The 20,109-nt window shown below is 34.6% G+C and overlaps 3 protein-coding genes across 3 annotated transcripts; 2 read left to right on the forward strand and 1 right to left on the reverse strand.

The window, feature by feature from the left end:
* Window positions 1-3,687: 3,687 nt before the first annotated feature.
* Window positions 3,688-10,705, forward strand: LOC108762116 (uncharacterized). The gene is made up of 13 exons (XM_018508947.1): window positions 3,688-3,792; window positions 3,968-4,068; window positions 4,197-4,245; window positions 4,377-4,504; window positions 4,574-4,677; window positions 5,025-5,678; window positions 5,857-7,886; window positions 8,122-8,360; window positions 8,432-8,595; window positions 8,662-8,866; window positions 8,985-9,107; window positions 9,174-9,357; window positions 10,468-10,705. The coding sequence occupies exons 1-12, from the start codon at window positions 3,739-3,741 to the stop codon at window positions 9,286-9,288; spliced, it is 3,966 nt and encodes a 1,321-aa protein (XP_018364449.1). The 5' UTR covers window positions 3,688-3,738; the 3' UTR covers window positions 9,289-9,357; window positions 10,468-10,705.
* Window positions 10,706-10,901: 196 nt separating this feature from the next.
* Lrt (Leucine-rich tendon-specific protein) lies at window positions 10,902-20,066 on the forward strand. The gene is made up of 5 exons (XM_018508969.1): window positions 10,902-11,802; window positions 16,523-16,889; window positions 17,476-17,790; window positions 17,922-18,254; window positions 18,373-20,066. Exons 2-5 carry the CDS (start codon window positions 16,524-16,526, stop codon window positions 19,804-19,806), a joined length of 2,448 nt encoding a protein of 815 aa, XP_018364471.1. The 5' UTR covers window positions 10,902-11,802; window position 16,523; the 3' UTR covers window positions 19,807-20,066.
* On the reverse strand, window positions 12,092-16,568 carry LOC108762137 (IQ and AAA domain-containing protein 1). The gene is made up of 10 exons (XM_018508968.1): window positions 16,502-16,568; window positions 16,134-16,404; window positions 15,820-15,972; window positions 15,621-15,754; window positions 15,217-15,477; window positions 14,763-15,064; window positions 14,115-14,637; window positions 13,689-14,032; window positions 13,247-13,495; window positions 12,092-12,505 (listed from the first exon to the last, which is right to left on the reverse strand). The coding sequence occupies exons 2-10, from the start codon at window positions 16,274-16,276 to the stop codon at window positions 12,110-12,112; spliced, it is 2,505 nt and encodes an 834-aa protein (XP_018364470.1). The 5' UTR covers window positions 16,277-16,404; window positions 16,502-16,568; the 3' UTR covers window positions 12,092-12,109.
* Window positions 20,067-20,109: the final 43 nt, after the last annotated feature.

Below are 20,109 nucleotides of genomic sequence, written 5' to 3' on the forward strand. Positions count from 1 at the left end.
ATAAAAACCGTCACAATTAGCTAAAACTCGTAACTATTGAGCATCAAATTTGTAAGGTTAGAAAATGTCATGAATTAATGTGTAATAATTATACCACAACTACATTTTATAAGCAACGATTTCCACTTATTTATAATAGAAGTTAAAATATATTTTTTATAATATATATATGTATATTATATATATATTGTTCCATAGGATTCAGCACAATGTAATAAAAAATACTCTTGCACTGTCTTTTCGTTTAGTCAGTTTTTAATAGTTTATTAAATGTTAACAAATATCGTTCACAATGTCCTAACCACGCATGCTGGTTAATTTGTTCGCATTGATACGACGCACTATGAGTTACGACGAATAACGTTCGCTTTGTGTTCTACGCACTGCTGTTGCGGCGGATAAGGCTGGAGTCCCATGAGGTGTATTTACCGCGTATCACGTAACCGCGTAACCAATCAGAAGCGATCCGCTGTTGTGATTTCGTGTTTTACTGATTATTGATTGGTTACGCGGTTACGCAATACGCGGCAAATACGCTTCATGGGACTCCACCCTAACGTTCGCTTATAAGTTGTGATCACTAAATCGACAGCGCCTAGGGGACAATGCCCTGAGTCGATTAATGAACACGTTAAGGGCTGTTGCCCAGATATTTAAGGGCTGTTGCCCATATATTTAAGAAGTCTGGTACGGAAACTCGCGACAACGCTTAAAAAGAATATCTCTTGAGTCGCGATCGGCTCGAAAGACACGGCTACGTAGAGAAACGATTCCGAAGTGAATATTATCATGGTCGCGAGATGATAAAGCGACGGGTACCGGTGTAACAATCATGACGCGATTGTAGGGATCGCACCCACAGCCGAAAACAGGTCCTAATTGGTCGTTCGCGGATCACGCTGCTAGCAAGCACGAACGCACGTGAAACCCTTTCGCGACAGTAAGGCACCGTGATCCGGTTTTTTTGTTGTGAGGATCCCGTTTGCCTACAGTTCTGATTGTACACACCACTCATATCAACTGGTGCCTAGTAATTTTTTAGTGTTTTGCCAATGAGATTATTTTATTTTTAAATTGGCCAATCAGCGATACATGTGTGCAATATGCGATGTGTGCAATCGGTGCCCTCCCCAAACTTACTGCGTATCGTCATGCATGACATGAAAAGAGCTCAAATATAACATATATATACACATACATATATAAAAATATATATATATTACTATTTATGTTATAAATGAATAAACAGAAATTATTGCTTGTTAAAACATTTAGTATTATATTATTAATTATTATGCATTTTATATATATATAGCATAAGATTTTATAACCTTACAAATTTAATACTCAATAGTTAGAAATTTTTAACTAATAAATTGTGACGGTTTTCACTTGTATGTCTGCATTTTTAATGCCATGTATTAAAATATACACTTTCTAAAGTCTTTTAGGTCAAGAATAGTCTTGTCCATATACTTACCGTTTTACACTCGATTCTCGTATCGAAAGGAAAAGAATTGTACTATTGGAATTATGGGAACATGGGACGCCATTTTTATCTTACACTAGAACGTTTTCTATTCCTTACCTAAACGCTTAAGCTGGGAACACAATAGACACAGGCAATAGACACAGGCAACACGGAATAACGTGCCGCCCAATCAGAGCTCTGGGATATAATATCGAACTTATACCACTAAGCTCTGATTGGACGGCTCGTTATTCCCTGTTGCCTGTGCTTATTGCCTGTGTCTATTGTGTTTCCAGCTTTATGCTTTGGTGTTCACAGACGATGGTACTGACACATGCGCATTGCAAACATTTGGGACTCTATACCTTTCTCTCTCACACAGATGTTGGCTTCATGTTCAGCGCCCTATTCCGCTTCCAGTAGTATATGTTCTAAGGCTGAACGCGACCAATTGCACTGATTGCACAATGGTCGCGTTCAGCAGACTCAACTGTTGTGGAGCAGATCCGTGAGCGCTCGCTGCTATTGGTGTATTCTTCTAGATCATCCAAAGCAGCGAGCGCTCACGGATCCGCTCCACAACAGTTGAGTCTGCTGAACGCGGCCAATGTAAACTAAGGCTGGAGTCCCATGAGGTGTATTTACCGCGTATCGCGTAACCGCGTAACCAATCAGAAGCGATCCGCTGTTGTGGTTTCGCGTTTTACTGATTATTGATTGGTTACGCGGTTACGCGATACGAGGCAAACACGCTTCATGGGACTCCACCCTAAGGGTGCCGTCACATGCGGCGTAACCTGCGTAAGCGTAACCTGCGTTTTCTAGTAATTTACTATAAAACGTTATTTTTTATTTACTAGAATACGTTATTTTTTATTTATTAGAATATCCCATTCTGAAAGCCGGCATTCACATTGAGCGTATTTCGCGGAAGATTAGAGAAATGCGTAACTAATGCAACCAATTGCTGATTAGAATTTCTGTTGTACACTCTAAAAGAAATGCTAAATGAATTTACGATTGGTTTTCGTAACCTACGCATCTCGAAAAGTACGCCTCATGGGGAACCGGTACCTTTCCATCGCGTATATATGAGCGGATGATCGAATAAATTATTAAAATCGGAACATTTTGTGAAACCACTCTTAGGCTTATTCGACGCGTTTTTGCATGAAACGAAAGAATCTGGCAAAAAAAACGTCGTTCTGCCTTGTGATCTGAGATATTAATCGTTAAAGTTGATAACTATTGAGGTTAGGAAATCTGTCACAGAGGCAAAATGAGGTCTATAATTGTACTGTTCCACATGGGTTTCGATTCGACTTTTCACGCGATGCAAAAGGGCGTACAACTTTTATAATTGTACTGTTGCAAAATCGAAACCCTTGTGCATTTTTTCAGACAGAATAAGCTAAAATGAGCCAGAAATTAGATTCAACGCATAGTGGTTCTATCATGTTTCGGCGTAACAACAAAATAGCGTAAAAAGCATAAAGTGACTAGACAGAAACTGATGTCAAGTGAAATGATATGATTGGTCGGCGCAAGTTACGCTTACGCAAGTTACGCCGTATGTGACGGCATCCTTAAGCCCGATCTATAATTATTGCGTAAGGCGTCGTCTACAATACACGGAGTAAGAAGTAAGAGTAAGAAATTGACCAATCACAGTCGAATGTGAGAAGAATAATCGACTGTGATTGGTTAATTTCTTACTCTTACTTCTTACTGCGTGTATTGTAGACGGGCTTTTACCCCGGATCTACAATAGGTGTAAGCCATAAGAAATGGGCAAATCACAGTCGCTTATTCTTCTCGGATTCGACTGTAATTGGTCAGTTTCTTACGGCATAAGGAATAAAACACCTATTGTAGATCCGGACTAATTGGTCAATTTCTTACGGCTTAAGGCTTAAAACCCTATTGTAGATCCGGACTTAGGGTGCCGGCACATGCGGCGTAACTTGCGTAAGCGTAAAGGCCCGTCTACAATACACGGTGAAAGAAGTAAGAGTAAGAAATTGACCAATCACAGTCGAATGTGAGAAGAATAATCGACTGTGATTGGTCAATTTCTTACTCTTACGTCTTACTCCGTGTATTGTAGACGGGCCTTCAAAGATAAAGTTGAACCATCTTTTACAACACGCTTTACAATCGGGAATGGCAGGTTAAAACTTCGCTTTACAACATTTCACAACCATTTGCAACTACGTTTACGCAATTGTAGATCGGGTTTATACGAGAAGAATATCCGACTGTGATTGATGAATTTTTACAATTACCACTCTTACAACAGTTATAACTACGCTTACGCAATTGTAAAGTAGGCTTTAATACGAATCGAATGATGATTGAAAAAGTATAGAATATTTTAATGAACGTGTGGAAAATCTATAATTTTTTATTTTCAATCCGTAATTTTTGTAACATAGAAATTTGATTTTATTTTGCTTAATTTAAATGCGTTTACGAAACAAATATGGTGGTTTTCAGGAGGGAGTCAAGGAGAAATCAAATTCAACGGATTTTCTTTTCTCTCAGCTGCTCTCAGTTCTCAGCTACTTTCAGCTTACACAGCTATACAGTGTATACAAGTGTGTAATATATACGTAAATAAAATGTATGTATTAAAAATATTCTTTTTGTTTTATACGTAAAATTAAGATTCTGTGATACAAAGAGAATTTTACAAAAAAAAGTAATATTTTTATTCGTGTTACAGGATTCCATCGAAACCTGAAAACAGAAGAAGTGAATCTAGACGGTCATCGGTAACTACATTTCTGTTCAAATAACTTATAACTTTTCTAGCTAATTTTTTAAATTAAAAAGCTATCTATTTTAACAATGTATGTTATTTTTATTAAAAATGAATAATTCTTAATAAGAATCATGTTGGTAGATTCTTAAACCATGTAAACCACGGCAACCGTTGCAAAATGTAAATTTTGATTCTTCGTCTAATGAAGACAGTCCAACTTTGTCAAAAAACAAGAGACGTGTTAGTTTTGCAGAGAAAAAACATGTCAAGTAAGTACTTAGTTTTGTAATGTTTGGTTATACAATTTGTTGCTCAAACCCTTAATTTATTCTGTGCAGAGAATTTTGTCATTCTACTGAACAAGGTACTGTGTGGGATAATACATATGAAGAACAGGATTCTACTTTAAAAGGATCTTTTGTAATTGATCAAAATGCTGAAGGTGAAATGATAGAAAATATATTACATGCCTCTATAATAATGACTGTATACATATTCGTTCTGAAAATAGTTTATGCTGTCCAAACAATACCTATTTAAAATAAAAGAAAATATGTTAAGGAGGACTACGAGCCAAAATAACATTTAATGTACATAATAAGATACAAATAAATAAAAAATTAAAAATAAATATAAAAAGAATATGTCTACCTTAAACTAATATATTTAATGTTATTTGTATCTTATTGTGTACATTAAATTTGTTATTTTGGCTCGTAGCTCTTCTTAATATATTTTCTTTTATTTTAATTATTTGAGCCATATGATACATATTATGTATTTTAATAGGTACCTATTTAGTTGATAATCAACTACCGCAAGGATCTACCGCAAGAGCCAATAAAGAAAATAATGATACAAACTGTAATTTAGGTTTTACTACAGTACGAAATAAATCTTGTGTATCTAATGATTGGATATCAAGTAATTTGGATTCAGAATATATGCAATTGTCTGATAAAGAATCTCAATTTGGACAAATTATAATAACAGATACATCTAAAAGTATAAAGTCAAGCAATATTATGATATATAGAGATTCTGATGAGGGAGACTGTGAAGATAATGTTGCCAAGAAATATCCTTCCGAGTTCTATTCTAGTAATGTAGACTCTGAATTAGACAAAACACATGTTCAAGATTTCTCTATGGAGCTAACAGCACCAATATCTACATCTTTAGTATCTTCACATTTACACATTGAAGAACAGAAACAAGAATGTAACGAAAACATAAATAATTCAAAAACAAATACTAATTATAATCGTGTATCAATGGAATGTACTATTAATTGTAATAATGTACCAATAAACATTACCGAGGCTGTACCAATATTTGTGGAATCTGTTGCTTCTAATTTAGGAATTTTTGAACAAATTCCGACAATATTACAAAACTATGAACATATGAAATGGAATGCTACAAATACTCATAACACAATATTTCCAACAAATTTATAATCTAACGTTGTTTCTAGAGACATTTCTGAATATATACCAGATGTGAGATATGCTAATGACTCAATGGTATCAACATCAGTAATACAACCATTTACATTCCATTGATATACGATTACAATATAGTAGTATTTATTTTTTAATTATTTATATTTTTGTTACAGATGCCACAGATACTGATATATGTCATACAAATAATACAATTTTCGATACTTCAATGGAAATGATTATAGCACCATCTAAAATGAATGAAAATAAGACCAATAATGAAATTACAGTTAAAGAAAAAACTCTGACAAAGGATCAAACTGATAAAACTGAGATTTTCAATGATGTACTGATGGAAATGACAAAACCTCTAGGTACCATATTTTCAAATGTTTGCAATAAGGAGAATATTAGTGTGGATAAACCAGTATCTATAGATGATAGAACTATTTTTTTCCATGATCTATCCATGGAAATGACCAAGACAATGTCGACAAGAAACGAACAAGAAATTATTGATAGAATTATTTGTAAATCGTCTGAAGAAAATATAGGTAGTAAAAGAGATATAAATAGATCGGACTGTTTTAATGAAAAAACATTAACGTTATGCAAGTCTATGGAGTTTACTGAAGCTCTCCCAATTTCCTCGTGTCAAGAGAAAATGTTTCATGCTGCACACGTTGCTCACTCAAACAAAAGTATATGTGAAATTGAAAAAAACAATAAAACTAAATTTTTCAATGATGCATCAATGGAAATAACAAAGTCAATAAATGTAGCACCTTTAAACATTGATAAAGCGAATTTAAAAATTGATGAATTAATATCAAAAAATGATAAAACTATATTCTTCCCTGACATATCCATAGAAATGACTGCAGCGGTATCAAGAAAAGAAATTACTCAACCAATTTGTAAATCAATATCTAAAGAGAATGCACATGAAGAAAAAGATAGGAATGATTCAATATGCTTTAATGAAGGAACCAAATTGTTATGTAAATCTATGGAATTTACCAAAGTCGTCCCAACTTCTTTGCATGAGATAACATTTAATACTACTGATACTACTCACACTACACAGTCCATATCATTTCCTCAAACATTTTCAAAAACAATCTCAATACCAGCTGAAAATTCCGCGAGAGTATCACGCCAAACTGATGTAGTTGCAAGTGAAACCATTCAAGATATATCAATGGAAATAACTGCTGCAGTACCATCAACATTACATTTTACACAAAATGCGAAAGTAAATGAAACAGAGAATTTAATAATTTCTAAAAATGATGAGTTCCAACATTTAATGACAAATAATAATCTAACAAAATTAAGGGAAGATGTAATAAAAGAAAATTTTACAATTCCAAGGGAAATTGTAGAAGCAGAAAATATTAGACACGATGAATCGTTTAACATTTCTATTACTCAATCTCCACTGAATAATTCATTAAGTACATACTTAGAAAATGTCAGCGGTAAAAAAAGAATGTCTGATGATAATAAAAAATCATATTCAAAACGAATCCGCAATTCTTTTATGGAAATTCAGTTTTCTCAAGTATCTTCAAGTGATGTACATTCATTTTCTAGTACTGGCGCTAATTATGTAAATGATTTAAATGATATTGAACAAGAACATAATGATTCTGTAAAGGAAACAATAGAACATACACAGATATCTGACTCAAATCTTAGGAATAGTCTAGACGAGATTAGTAAATATAGTTTTTCAAGAAAAAGTTTGCCACATCTGGAAGATAGTTTCGAAGAGCTACAATCAATTAAACCACCATCGTTCGTACATTTAGACAGCGAAGAAGAAAGCTCTTTCCACGAAATTCAACATGAATTTCGGTTATCGACTATCACTGATATACCAGTAAATAATACTTCTAACCAATTAATAGTAAATAATGTAACAGAATCCAACTGTTCAACAAATTCGAAGGAAAATGCCGCAAATGATTATTTCACAATTTTAAGAGAAAAAGAGGAATCAATAAATACTGAGAACAATCAAACAGAAAATCGCCACGAAAATACTGTAATGAATAAAACTGAAAATAATCAGGAAATTGATTGCCAAGTGATAATAAAGACAATTATTAATGACAATCAACTTAATAATTCAAATTATCATTCGACGAAGAATATTAATGAAAAAAACGTACTATCAATGAATGCTAAGGATGGGAAAATTGTAATAGTACAAGATCTTAATCATTCCACATCACTAATTATCAAAGAAATTGAAGTAGCTGGTAAAATCTGAATATCATCCTTGCTTTTTAATATTATTCTGCAACTTTGCATCTTTCTTTAGTTTCTTTCAAATATATTCTTTTTCGTTTTGATCTTCTATTTGATCTCCAGCTACTTTAATTTTTTTGATAATTAATGATGTGAAATGATTTTAAAATCTTGTACTGTTACAGGAAACAAAAAAACGTAGTGATTATCTCGAAGGCACAGGAGTAGTAATGGAAAATCAAATAAATCCCGAAAAACATAGAATAAATTTAAATGATGAAGTGAAACAGCAAAATATGAGACAGAAAGACAAATGTGCAACAGGACTCGTAACAACACATGATGTTAGTACGATTAACGAAGACGTTAAAAACGAAGATCCATTTGTAACATTATTGCAAAAATTAGAAATGTATGCCGCAGGGTACATATATATTTTTAGTATATTTTATTATCAAAAAGGAATTAAAGAGACCTAATGTTATTTTGTTGTAGGGACGACGTTATTTGGAACATATATTATAATAATATTAACAGGAAAATGATCGTTTTTGGTTTCATAGCAAATTCATTATTGATAGCAACATTTTTATCATATGATTTTAATGACTCCGAGAAAAATTTGATTAAAGAAATCAAGATTATTTCCCGCCTTGCAGGTAATTATACAAATATCAGTTAAAAAATAAAGTTACGATATTTTAATTAATTTAATTTTTTGATAGACGATTCAGGAATATTTTCAAAGATAGTTCACAGATTAATTCTGGAGAAACTAAACGTGGAATTACTTACAAGTTCGTATAGAACTCATCAGGACATCCTTCCAATGTTAAATTTTATTTCAAAAGATGTCAAACTAACGATGGATTTCAAGTTTGATTTGAGGCGTTTGGATGATTTAAATTTAATGGAGATTACTAATGACGAGTAATAATTTACATCAAATTATATCATACTATTACATTAACATTATACATAATATTATTATTTAAAATACATACATGTACATCGATTTGACGAAATTATGATAATCTATTTATTTCAGAATTTCATTTACATCTCGAAGCAAACGGTTGGACATTATACTACAAGTTACGATTAAAATTAAACAATTTGATAAACTCACTCCAAATGATATCAACTGTTATTGTATACTAGGTAGAATAAAGTAAGTTTAGGTAGCTTGAATAATTATTTGAAAATTCGATATTATTTTGTTCGGTTTTTTTTACAGGGAAACAGACGTTAAAAATTTAATTAAAAATGTAAAAAGAGATCACAAATTTTTACGGAGGTATATGAACGATGTTAAGGATTATATCGATATAATGGAAGAGACTTTTAAATAATTTAATGATTGAAAATGAAAGAATTTCCGATTGATCTTATAAAGTATCGGTGTCTTTTTCACAATAGAAGTAAGTTAGAAATGAAATAAATAAATTTGTTAATCATTATTTTGAATAATCGTGCGATCATTCACATTCGGAATATTCGATGTCATGATATCACATAATAAATTTTTTATCTTCATTATTATTATATGTATAAATAAATAAAAAATATTTTTTTATAAATAATTTGATACAATACATGATAAAAAAAAAATAATATAATAAAATATATAATTATACAAAAATGTTTATATATATATATATATCATAATTTGACTTAAAAATTCCTTGACCCAATCGAATTTTTTATGAAAACTTTGTATAAACTTTAATGATATTATGCACTCTCATGCTTCTTATATTTTACTATAATTAGTATAATTGCGTCGTGAGCAAGTTAAATTGTAAAACACAAAAGTCAATCAACTTTCAATGCAGCTGGTTGAGAGAATGCAACTTTTTATGCAAGTACACAAGCAACCCTTGGATAGTATATCGACGAAACGATCGTCATCTTTCATGGTATTATACGACTTTCCGTCGCGATCTTGAAACACGCTGTTCACGATTAAGTATTAGTAATGGACTTTATAATCGTAGGATCAATTAATTGATTGCAAAACGACTTTATTATAGTTATCATCTTCACTTCGATCTTTTGCGCGCGCGCGCGCGTGTATCGATTAATATTTCTTTAAAATTAATTACATTTATTATCTAATTAATCAAATTAATCTTGTTTTTTTATTAGAACACAATATTAAAAATAAAGTAATACTAATTTATAATAATAGTATAAAATGTGATCTGATTTGGATATCAATTTTTTAAAATATCTACTAGATATTCTCCTTATATCAGAATCATTTTTTTTTCGGCGTTTTATGCAATGAAATTTCATCACTGTCGGTTGTGCTATCACAAGTTATTTTTCTACTGCTATGTAAGGAACTTTCGTCATTTTCATTAGAGAGTCAATTAATCTTATAAAATTACGAGAATAATTTTGCAATAAATAATTTTTACGCTAATTTTTAAATACGATATTCGATTTCTGGTGTATTATAAACATCTCGAGCTTGTTAAAGAAGTTGAACTTTCTTTCACCGCGACTGTGCCAGTCTCTTGTTGCAGCGTGGGCGTAGAGGCCCGGTTTTACGTGATTTCGTAACGACGATGGCAAACAGATTTCCAGTATCAAAAGGCATTTCGTGAGGATCCTGAAGACCTTCGGAGTCCCCTACTATCCCACCTTCTCTCTCTCTCTCTCTCTCTCTCTCTCTCTCTCGCCGGCTTCTTTGCTTCATCTTCTCTCGAGTTCTCATATATACGAAAACAACACATGCAAAAATCATTTGGTGCTACTTTTTATACAGTGCATGCATTAATACAAAGTTGTTTCCTTATTAGACGAATTAAAAAGATTAAGATTTTCTTAATTTTCTCCTTATTTGATAAATCAATTGGTTTTTCTTTAATATTCTTGAAATGTGAGGTAGAGTTTTTGATATTTCAAAGATGAAGATTTTTAAAATGTTTATATTTCGAAAAATACATCGGATCCTCTATTTGCTTTTTCTATTCGCTCTTCTTTTTCCAGTGATTCACACGATATCGTCGACGTTGTCATTCTCGTTCTTTTCGTTGGCGTCAATCGTGACGATACCTGCTCCAGGTCCGGTGGAGTCAGAGTCAGTACGGAAAGCGCGACTATGGCAAGTGGGCGTAAGAGCCGGGAGAGAGAACGTCGTCCTGTGTTCCATACATGGCTATGCTATGTGGAAACCAAGAGACACAGAGACGGACGGACCGACATGGACCGGGAGAGTCCCCACCGTGTGGACGGTGGAGGCGACGCGACGGTTTCTCTGGTTTCTCGTCTCTCGATGCGGTTGCCGAGCATGCTCTTGATGCATAGTGCTTCGAAGCACACATCGTACGATCGTCCTACTTACTATTATTGTTCGCGCGCGCTCATGTTTCCTTCGAACATGCGGTACCAATTTTCCATATGATTCGACAAAACGTCCAACGAATTATGCGTTATGTATATGTGTGACAGTGTATATCCTGGTGAACGCATTTCAACCATCATCGTTGAATGCTGAGATTGTCAACTTTGTGCTATAAGAAGCGATTCCTCGGCAAGACTTGATGTACAACAATTATGCGGCGATATCGCGAGGGATAATAAGGTCTACTGAAAAGTCGAAATACTGCCAAACGTGACGGTTAGTAAGACATAAGGAAGAACTCGCGAACTCTTGAAGAAGGGATATGGTGACAGAAAACGTCTAAGGGGATCCTTGAAGATTATTCTTCATTAATATAGCACGATGCACTCGCCGCAAATACTTGACCGGCGTGGGTGCTACTGGCTTCCTCCTCCGCTTTAAAACCGAGGTCAGGTGTGGGAGGGTGCAAGGGTTGGCAACACGCTCGAGGAGACTGACATATTATATATTAGAGGTACGTACTCTCTCTTTAGCGTTCTCTAACTATAATATAATCCACCATCTCCGTCGTAGGATATACATCTGTCTTTCCTGCGTGCATACAAGAATATTTTTATTTAAGTATGTTTATTTTCTTTCTCTAAAATAGACATACTTTTTATATTTTATATCCTTATGGGCTGTTAAACGCAATGCGAAAGAATGCAAATATTTGCAATATAAATACATTTTTTGTACAAGAGCGAAACTTCTGCGATACATATATTTATATATATGACCAAAAATAAATAAATAAATTCTTCTTTTCGCGAATTTTCTTTTTACGAAACACTGGCTCTTTTTTTGCCAAGGGGGGTGCTTCTTTCAAATTTATCAAGATTCTCCACCATTCCCGTCGTAGGATGTTGATACATCAATATCTCATTCATAATTTCCATCGGATTCAATGGATTGGATTTAAGAGTAATTCTTCGACGTAGCGACAGCACCTTCTCCACGGTTTGCCGGATAAAATTCAGAGGAATCCCAATAGACATTTTGGCCAAACAGGAGACATCGATATTGCGATCAACGCCGTGATATTTCATTAATAGATTCTTATAGTACATGTAAAGTGTGTTGTAATCGGTAGTGGGTATCCTTATAAATTTATCGTGGAACTTGATGAAAGCGGCTATTGCCTTATGAGGTTCTTCAGACAGCGAGAGAAATAATATCTGTTAAAAATGAATTTGTCATATTAATAATTAACATAACGAAAATCAGATTTTATTTATGTATGTTGGATATTTTTTCATTTGTATAATGTTTTAATAAATTTCATAATTTTTATATTTTAATTCAATCTTACACAAATTGAAAGTCGGGATAAAATATCTACTTTTCAAGTATCAATCTACCTTCTATAATATTACGCCAGTGAGTAACAGTATCTGTCCGGAATTTTTAACACTCTAAATCCTACGTTAACTCGCTGCCACCTACGTCCTCATACGGCAACCATATATACAGGTAGGAGGTGTTTCATTGATGAGCAACCTCGAGCGACCGAGATGAAAGATTTGAACGGCACAAGAGAAAGAGAAAGAGATAGCTCAGTATATGTGACTCGTCCGAGGTGGCGGCGATTCATTCATATTGAAGAAAGATCTCAAACAGGAATAACAAGAATTTTACAAAGTGGGCGTTGCTCGATTGCGTATATGCTTTGATATAGTCCTCCAATTTAGGCGTGTCACTCCGCGTTCTCACGATATATATATGTATATATAATATATTTTTTTTTTCTAATGTCTAAAGATCTTTAAACATTATAGCGCAAAGCGCAAGCTGAGACAATAATGACAGAGCAGTTGCGTTATCGCAGATAATTAATAAAAAGTAAATCACACGACAGAATAAAAAGAATTACTAAGAGAGTGGAAGAGAATTATTTGCCAATTTCTTTGTAGCTTTACCTGGTCACCTGGTTTAATGTCTTTCATTAGTTTAACAAAATAGTTGGCGAATCGCTTGGGTTGAAGATACCTTTCCTCTGGTGGAACATTTTTCAGCCAGGGTTTTTCGCCAGCATCGAGAAATATGACGGAAGGTGCGTAAAAACGGGCCACTTTAGAAATGATATTGATGAGTCTCTGTTGCTTTTCCTTGCCTATATATTTATTAGCTAAAACAGGTGCTGATACGTCGAAAAGTAACGCGCCGATCTAAGAAAATTCAAAGAGATCATAAATAGACGCGAGGGAAATATTAATACAGTCTAATTTATGGTATCATAATATTGTATTACAAAGAATTGAAAACTATTGTATGTCGTACTATATATGCATATAACATATTTTGAATATCTTTTGACATAATAGTTAACATGGGAAGATACATAATCGAGATAAATATCACCTCTGAGCAGATGGCATTCACAAGCGAGGTCTTTCCGGCTCCTGGTAATCCGTAGATGCACACAGAACGCACGAGCGGTGCAAGTTGATGTGTCTCCTTGGAAATTAAAGGCAATATGCAGTACTCTAAGACGAGCTGCTTTACTTCTCCGAGTCGATGCTTGTGATCCCGGAGCTCGCGACGTGCCTCGTAATTTTGATAGGACAGATCGCCAAACCAATCGCGTAAAAAAATAATTTGGTAATTCCTAATAATTTCAGCTTGTAGAAGCTCGCTAAAGAGATCCTCGATGGCCACATCCTCCAAAATGTCTTTCTTCTTCGTTTTAATTCTGTCGATCCTTTCTGTCATAATAATTAATCAAAATTCAAATTTTTGTTTAAATAATAAGTGCAAAAGTTTTAATTATTAAGTTGTATCGATTACTTTTATCCGTTGTTGGAATCGTGAATTTCTTCTTGTCATGTTTGTGATCCTTCAACAATGCCTTGTTTAGTAATTCCAGTTCGGCCCTCATCAATTCATCTACTATCTCTCTCATTTCAAGCTGCAACTCATAACAAAGTTTCTCAGTAATTAGATCCAAATATTCTTGTTCCAAATATTTTTCGTCACGAAAGCTCCAGTTTCGAATGAGATCGCTGTTTGCTTCCTCCAAGCAGGACAAAGTATCTGTTTGCGGCATTTTCCAACCAGCAACTTTGCTCTTGATAGGTTCAGCTTTGGGAACTGATCCCATTCTTTCCTTGGCTTTTTTCTCTTTTTCTAATTTTTCCATTAAATATTCCTCTGGCGTCAAGGTCTGCCCGGTTACGATCAGTACACTGCCACCCAAATCCGCAGCTGGAAACACGTCGTAATGTCCTAATGCGTTGTACCAAATGACGAACCACTCATGAATTTCGTCAGTGATATCCTCCATTAATCCCGGACCTCTTATTTTCAGAAGCTTTGGGGAATTAATTATTTTTTAATCTTATACACTTATTATTTTTTGTTTTTTAACTTATTATCTTTCTCTTGTATACAATGCAATGTAAATTACGAATTCTGTGAAATCTTTGATAAATTTACCTTTGTACGTTCATCACTGATTGCCTTCTTCGTGCGTGCATCGAACATGGGCATCAGAGCACGTCGTCGCTGAAAGTTGTCATCGTCCTTTGCGATTGTCTTATTGCATCGCCAGCTTGGTATCGTCATACCCAAAGCTTCTTCGAGACGTGCAATTCGTTTTTTTATAGCTTTTTTAGCGGCATAACGCCGCCATGCACGTTGTATCGTCACTGCTGACTTGATATATCTGACGTGATCTATTTTTTTCGGTATTATCTCTCCGGATCTCACTTTTTTGTTGTAATCATATATATGTTTCACTGAGAAATTAGTATCAATAATTAATAGGCAAACGTAATAATAAATATTATAATAGATATATCATACTCAATAACATTTTCTTTCATATGAGAATGTGCCACTTGAAAAATTTTATTCTAATGAAATTATTTATTTTTTTTTGCGAATATACCATCTGCACCGTAGATGCGTCCCTTTCTGGCTCTCTCATGACTCTGTATCAATAACATTGCGTTACGCATAGTTTTTTCAGCAGCAAGCTTTGCTTCTCGGGCAGCTTTTTCCAATGGCGATTCGTGGATTAACTCTACTTTCGATGGCGGTGCGATGCGCATTCTTCGTCGAGCAGCACGTTTCTTCAACGTCTCATCTTCCACCTCGGGTGTACTCTCAATCTGTATCTGTGAGAGACGGCGTTCTCTCATGTGTGGTACTAGATGGTTAAATTTCAAAAATGTATTTAAACTTTTAAATTAAATTTTTTAATGTAAATTGTTGTATTAATTACTTCAACATTTTAATAAAATTTTATTAGATCTTATTAAAATTAAAAAAAACGATGAATTGATTGCAAACCTTTGTGAGCACTCTCCACCAACGCTTGAATAAACTTTCTGCGTTCCTCTATACGTTCTCGACCAGACACTGATGCAAATAGCTCGATGTCATCCGGCGTGAATTTCATTTGATTCAAAATATCGTCAGGCCATCTGTGCAGACAATATTTCTTTATAAATTAGAACATATAAATTGATGAATGAAATAAAAAACGTACTGATAATCTGTGTAATCCAGCGCCACAATTTCCTTTTTGTATTCTAGCATACGCCCGATGGCACAATCTAACATCTTCTTAATTAATTCCCGTTTCTGCGTCTGGATCATTTGATCGTAACACATGAGGAGTCTTCTTACAATATTACGATATCTATACAAATATTAATTTAAATGATCAATGATTTCATCAGAAAGAATTAATAGCATATCGTGTATTATATTTATATCATAGTTAAATTAATAAAATAATTAAATTTTTTTATTATATACACATACACGAGGTGTTTTTATAAAATTAATTTGAACACATGCCTCAAATATATAGATAACGCTGAATTTAAAGCAGCTCTTTTTTTTAACGGTGCGCTTTCCTGCAATTCTCTTTCGAGTTCTAACAGCTTTTCCAGGTCACTTCTCGTGATAAGCCATAACTCGTTATAATAAACGTGAGACATTGAATTTAAATATGCTTTTCATTGATATTGTAGAATTTTATCATTTATCCTCGAAAAATTTGGAACTTAAGTCATTTCTAAACCGTGGTTAGTGACCGACGTTTTAAGAATGAATTTGCGTGCATTAACTAAAAACAAAATCGAAATATTTTATTTTGCAGTATTACTTATTGCCAGAAAAAGAAATCTTTTTCTGTATGCTAAACAATCATAAACGCAATATACCTGTCAAACATCTCTTTTCAGAATGCCGAAATTATTTCAAGACCTACTCGTCTTAACATTGATAATGACAGCGTCATGTCTCGACGCAACAGAGGACAATGTCACAACGACAATGGAGTCGATTACATTGATGACAACATCGACGGCTACATTCATAAAGACGACGACCACCGAAGAAAATGCATTGTTGCCGTCGGCGACTATGACAATGCAAGACAATGGCATCCCGAAAAATCTATCCCACGCACCACCATCGCCGTCGCCGTCGCCGTCGTCATCTTTCTCTGACACTGTGTGGGAATGTCCAAATATCACAAAAGCAGGCGTGGAGTGTTCTTGTGACTTTCCACATACGCTCAGATGTGCCGGTGATAGAACGGCACTGCAGGTAATTAATTTTGACAACAGGCCATCATATATCAATATATATATTGATATATATAATAGTACAATTTATCCTAACTGGCGAAATTAATTAATTTCAAAATAATTGTTAAGACTTATAAATTTTCCTCGGGAAAAATAAAAAAAAAATACAAAAAAATGAGTCGTCAAAACTCAATCTCTAATATGTATATGTGCTTCGCAACACAATCAAGATCGACTTATATATTTACTCTTTAAATAACAGCCAAGAAAGTGTGGGCAGTATAGACTGCCAATGAAATACAAGTTGTATACAATATTATTATTCAAGAGTCCATTGTACCTTCTCTCTTTTTATCCCTTTTCTTTTTTCTCGGTTGCTTGATCTCTCTTATTTCATATTACTCGATAGCATCTGTTGTTTTATATACTAGCACAACGAGAGTCCTGCTATCAGTTATATTTATTAGTATTGCATTTACAATGCAATACTTTTTTAATAAATCTATAGAAAAAATATAAAATCAAAAGATGTAGTGATATCAATTTTGAAATAAACGACAGAAAGAATAATACAATTATTTTTATGTCTCTATTGCTCCTCTTAGACTATCAGCAAACATTTGAAACATAGTCAACCGGACACAATATCATTGCTGGATGTGACTGTGACAGGAATTTCTGAGTTGCCGGCATATTTCCTCGAAGATGTCGCACTTCATGGATTAGTTGTCTCCACCGGAGAGTTGCGATACGTTCATGATAACGCATTTACAGCCCTAGCGCGACCATTACAAGCGCTAGGACTGCCCAGCAATCTCCTAGCTTCAGTTCCCACAATCGCACTATCACATCTAGTCGGTCTGGACCGATTGGATCTATCTCATAATAAATTAAAAACATTAGAAGCAGACTCATTCAAGGTATAATTAATTACAAGAAATAAAAATATTGTATATATATATATGAATTATTTTTGTAAAAAAGAGAATTATTTATGAAAAGTGGTTTTGAGGAGATTGATTATAAAGAGTAATAAAATATTCTGTTTCAGGGACTGTCAAATTTGACTTATCTAGACTTGTGTGACAATCTTCTGTCACAATTGTCGCCGCAGGTTTTTTTAACATTGCCGGCATTACGTTCACTAAGAATGCATGGAAATCGCCTGAGTGTTTCCGCCTTGTCCGCGTTGAGAGGTCTGAAGCGCTTGGAAGAACTAGATCTTTCGAACAATTTATTGCTGGGTCCGATGGGTCCCAATCTATTGCCACAAATGCCTAAACTACATTTCCTTACAGTCTCAGAAAACAGTCTCATCAATGTTCAGCAAGGAGCTCTCATGGGGCTCAGAAATCTTACTTATCTCAGTTTGAGTCATAATCAAGTGAGTGTATTCGTTTAAAAGTTAAGTTTATAAGTTAGAGAAATCTCGTTTAAAATCATATAAAAGGATTAATTACTTCAAAATTATTTTATTTAAATTATTAAATGTTGATTTGCAGATTGATGTGTTAGAGGATCATTCGTTTAAGTATCTATCGACTTTAACACGACTGGACCTGGCAAACAATCGTATCGTCGCCGTGTCTAGTGCTTCCTTGGCTCATTTAGAAAAATTAATGTATTTAGATTTAACGCACAATTTTCTGCGTGCGTTGACGGCCGATTTGGTGGTGCCATTGAAAAGTTTACAAGATCTACGATTGGATGACAATGACATCACAATTGTAGCTAACGATGTGCTAACATCAAAGTTGCACCTCAAAAAGCTCTCCCTCGCCGACAATCCGTTAAATTGCGATTGTACTTTGCTGGAGTTTGCTAACTGGCTGGCAAACTCCAGCCTAACAGAAGAGGACAAGTCATCGGCAGTGTGCGCGACACCACCTGCCTTGGAGAATGGTATCCTAATGCAAGTACCGACGGGCAGTCTACTTTGCGGCGAGCCTACATCACCCATGATGACCCGGGAACATCCGGCAGGTACACAACTAAGTCTCAAAGAATTTCGCTACGATGAATCAACCGGTATCAATTTATTGTGGCATGTGGAGCAGTGCGCTGAACGTTACACTTGCGATTCGCTTATCGTCTACGAAACAATTGACGATAGCGAGATTCAAACAGAGTCCAGCCCGCTACATTGTGATTCCCGGATGATGCGAGATCCCTGCATCTTACCGGTCACCATACCGGCCTCTCTACATCTGCAATTGCATCACAAATATCGTTATTGTGTAGTTTTATTGATACCCAACGTTTATGATGATGTATCCCTTGGTCTAGGTTGTAGCGACGTCATCGTTTTAGAAAAGACTCAGCAACGAATAGAGACGGAAGATCAGTACGTGAAAGAAGGGAATTCTCGTTCTCCAACGTCTACGCAAATATCTCTTGATTCCTATTCACGGATCACTGGTGTTCACGTAAATGTATCTGATGATAAAAGCTATTTGCACATCGACGTAATTCTTTCCAAAACAAAAGACACCATTGATTCATCATCAACCTGCCAATTATCAATCTTTGTATTCAACGAGATCTCTGTAGTACATCGACAGAGACTTAATTGTAGCTCTGCATCCGTCATCGATGTAGATGTGTCATTGCCGGGTTATTACAGAGTATGCGCCAGTTTGGATGAACTCACCAATATTATTGTGATGTCTGGTAACTTGGTAGACGATCGCGAGAGGTTCCGTTGCGTTGAATTAGTCGAACAGAGTTACAGCAAGCAGAACATTGAGATATTCATTATTATGGCCGTGATCGCTGCTACCGGTGTTCTCCTTGTTCTCCTTGCCATATTCTGCAGAAATCTTGTAAGGCGTCTGCGACATCCAAGGATACAGGCTCAATGCTTTTTGCCGGCCCAGGAGTTTGAAATTACTCACAAAGCTCACTATATTAAACTCCTAGCGACAACGAAAGTTTAACAAGGAAGGTATTAATGACGAATTTAACATTGTTTTTAGATTCCAAGATTCCAAATTTAAGAATTCAGAAATGAAGATATAGAAGCAAAACTGGCACATTTTCTCTTTCTCTCTTATCAAATTACGTGTAATTTTATTCTACACTTTGCAAACTGCATTATTTCTATAAACAAGAATCACATGTAGCAAAAACTAACTTTAGCGTACTTACAAGGGAAGTTTCACAACTGTCCGGAACCGATTTGATTCTCCATGAAATATATTGTAAAACACGAAAATCTAAGAAACACGTATTTTTTTATA

The sequence above is a fragment of the Trachymyrmex cornetzi genome, unplaced genomic scaffold (genome assembly GCF_001594075.2).
Source record: "Trachymyrmex cornetzi isolate Tcor2-1 unplaced genomic scaffold, Tcor1.1 scaffold277, whole genome shotgun sequence".
NCBI lineage: Eukaryota > Metazoa > Arthropoda > Insecta > Hymenoptera > Formicidae > Trachymyrmex > Trachymyrmex cornetzi.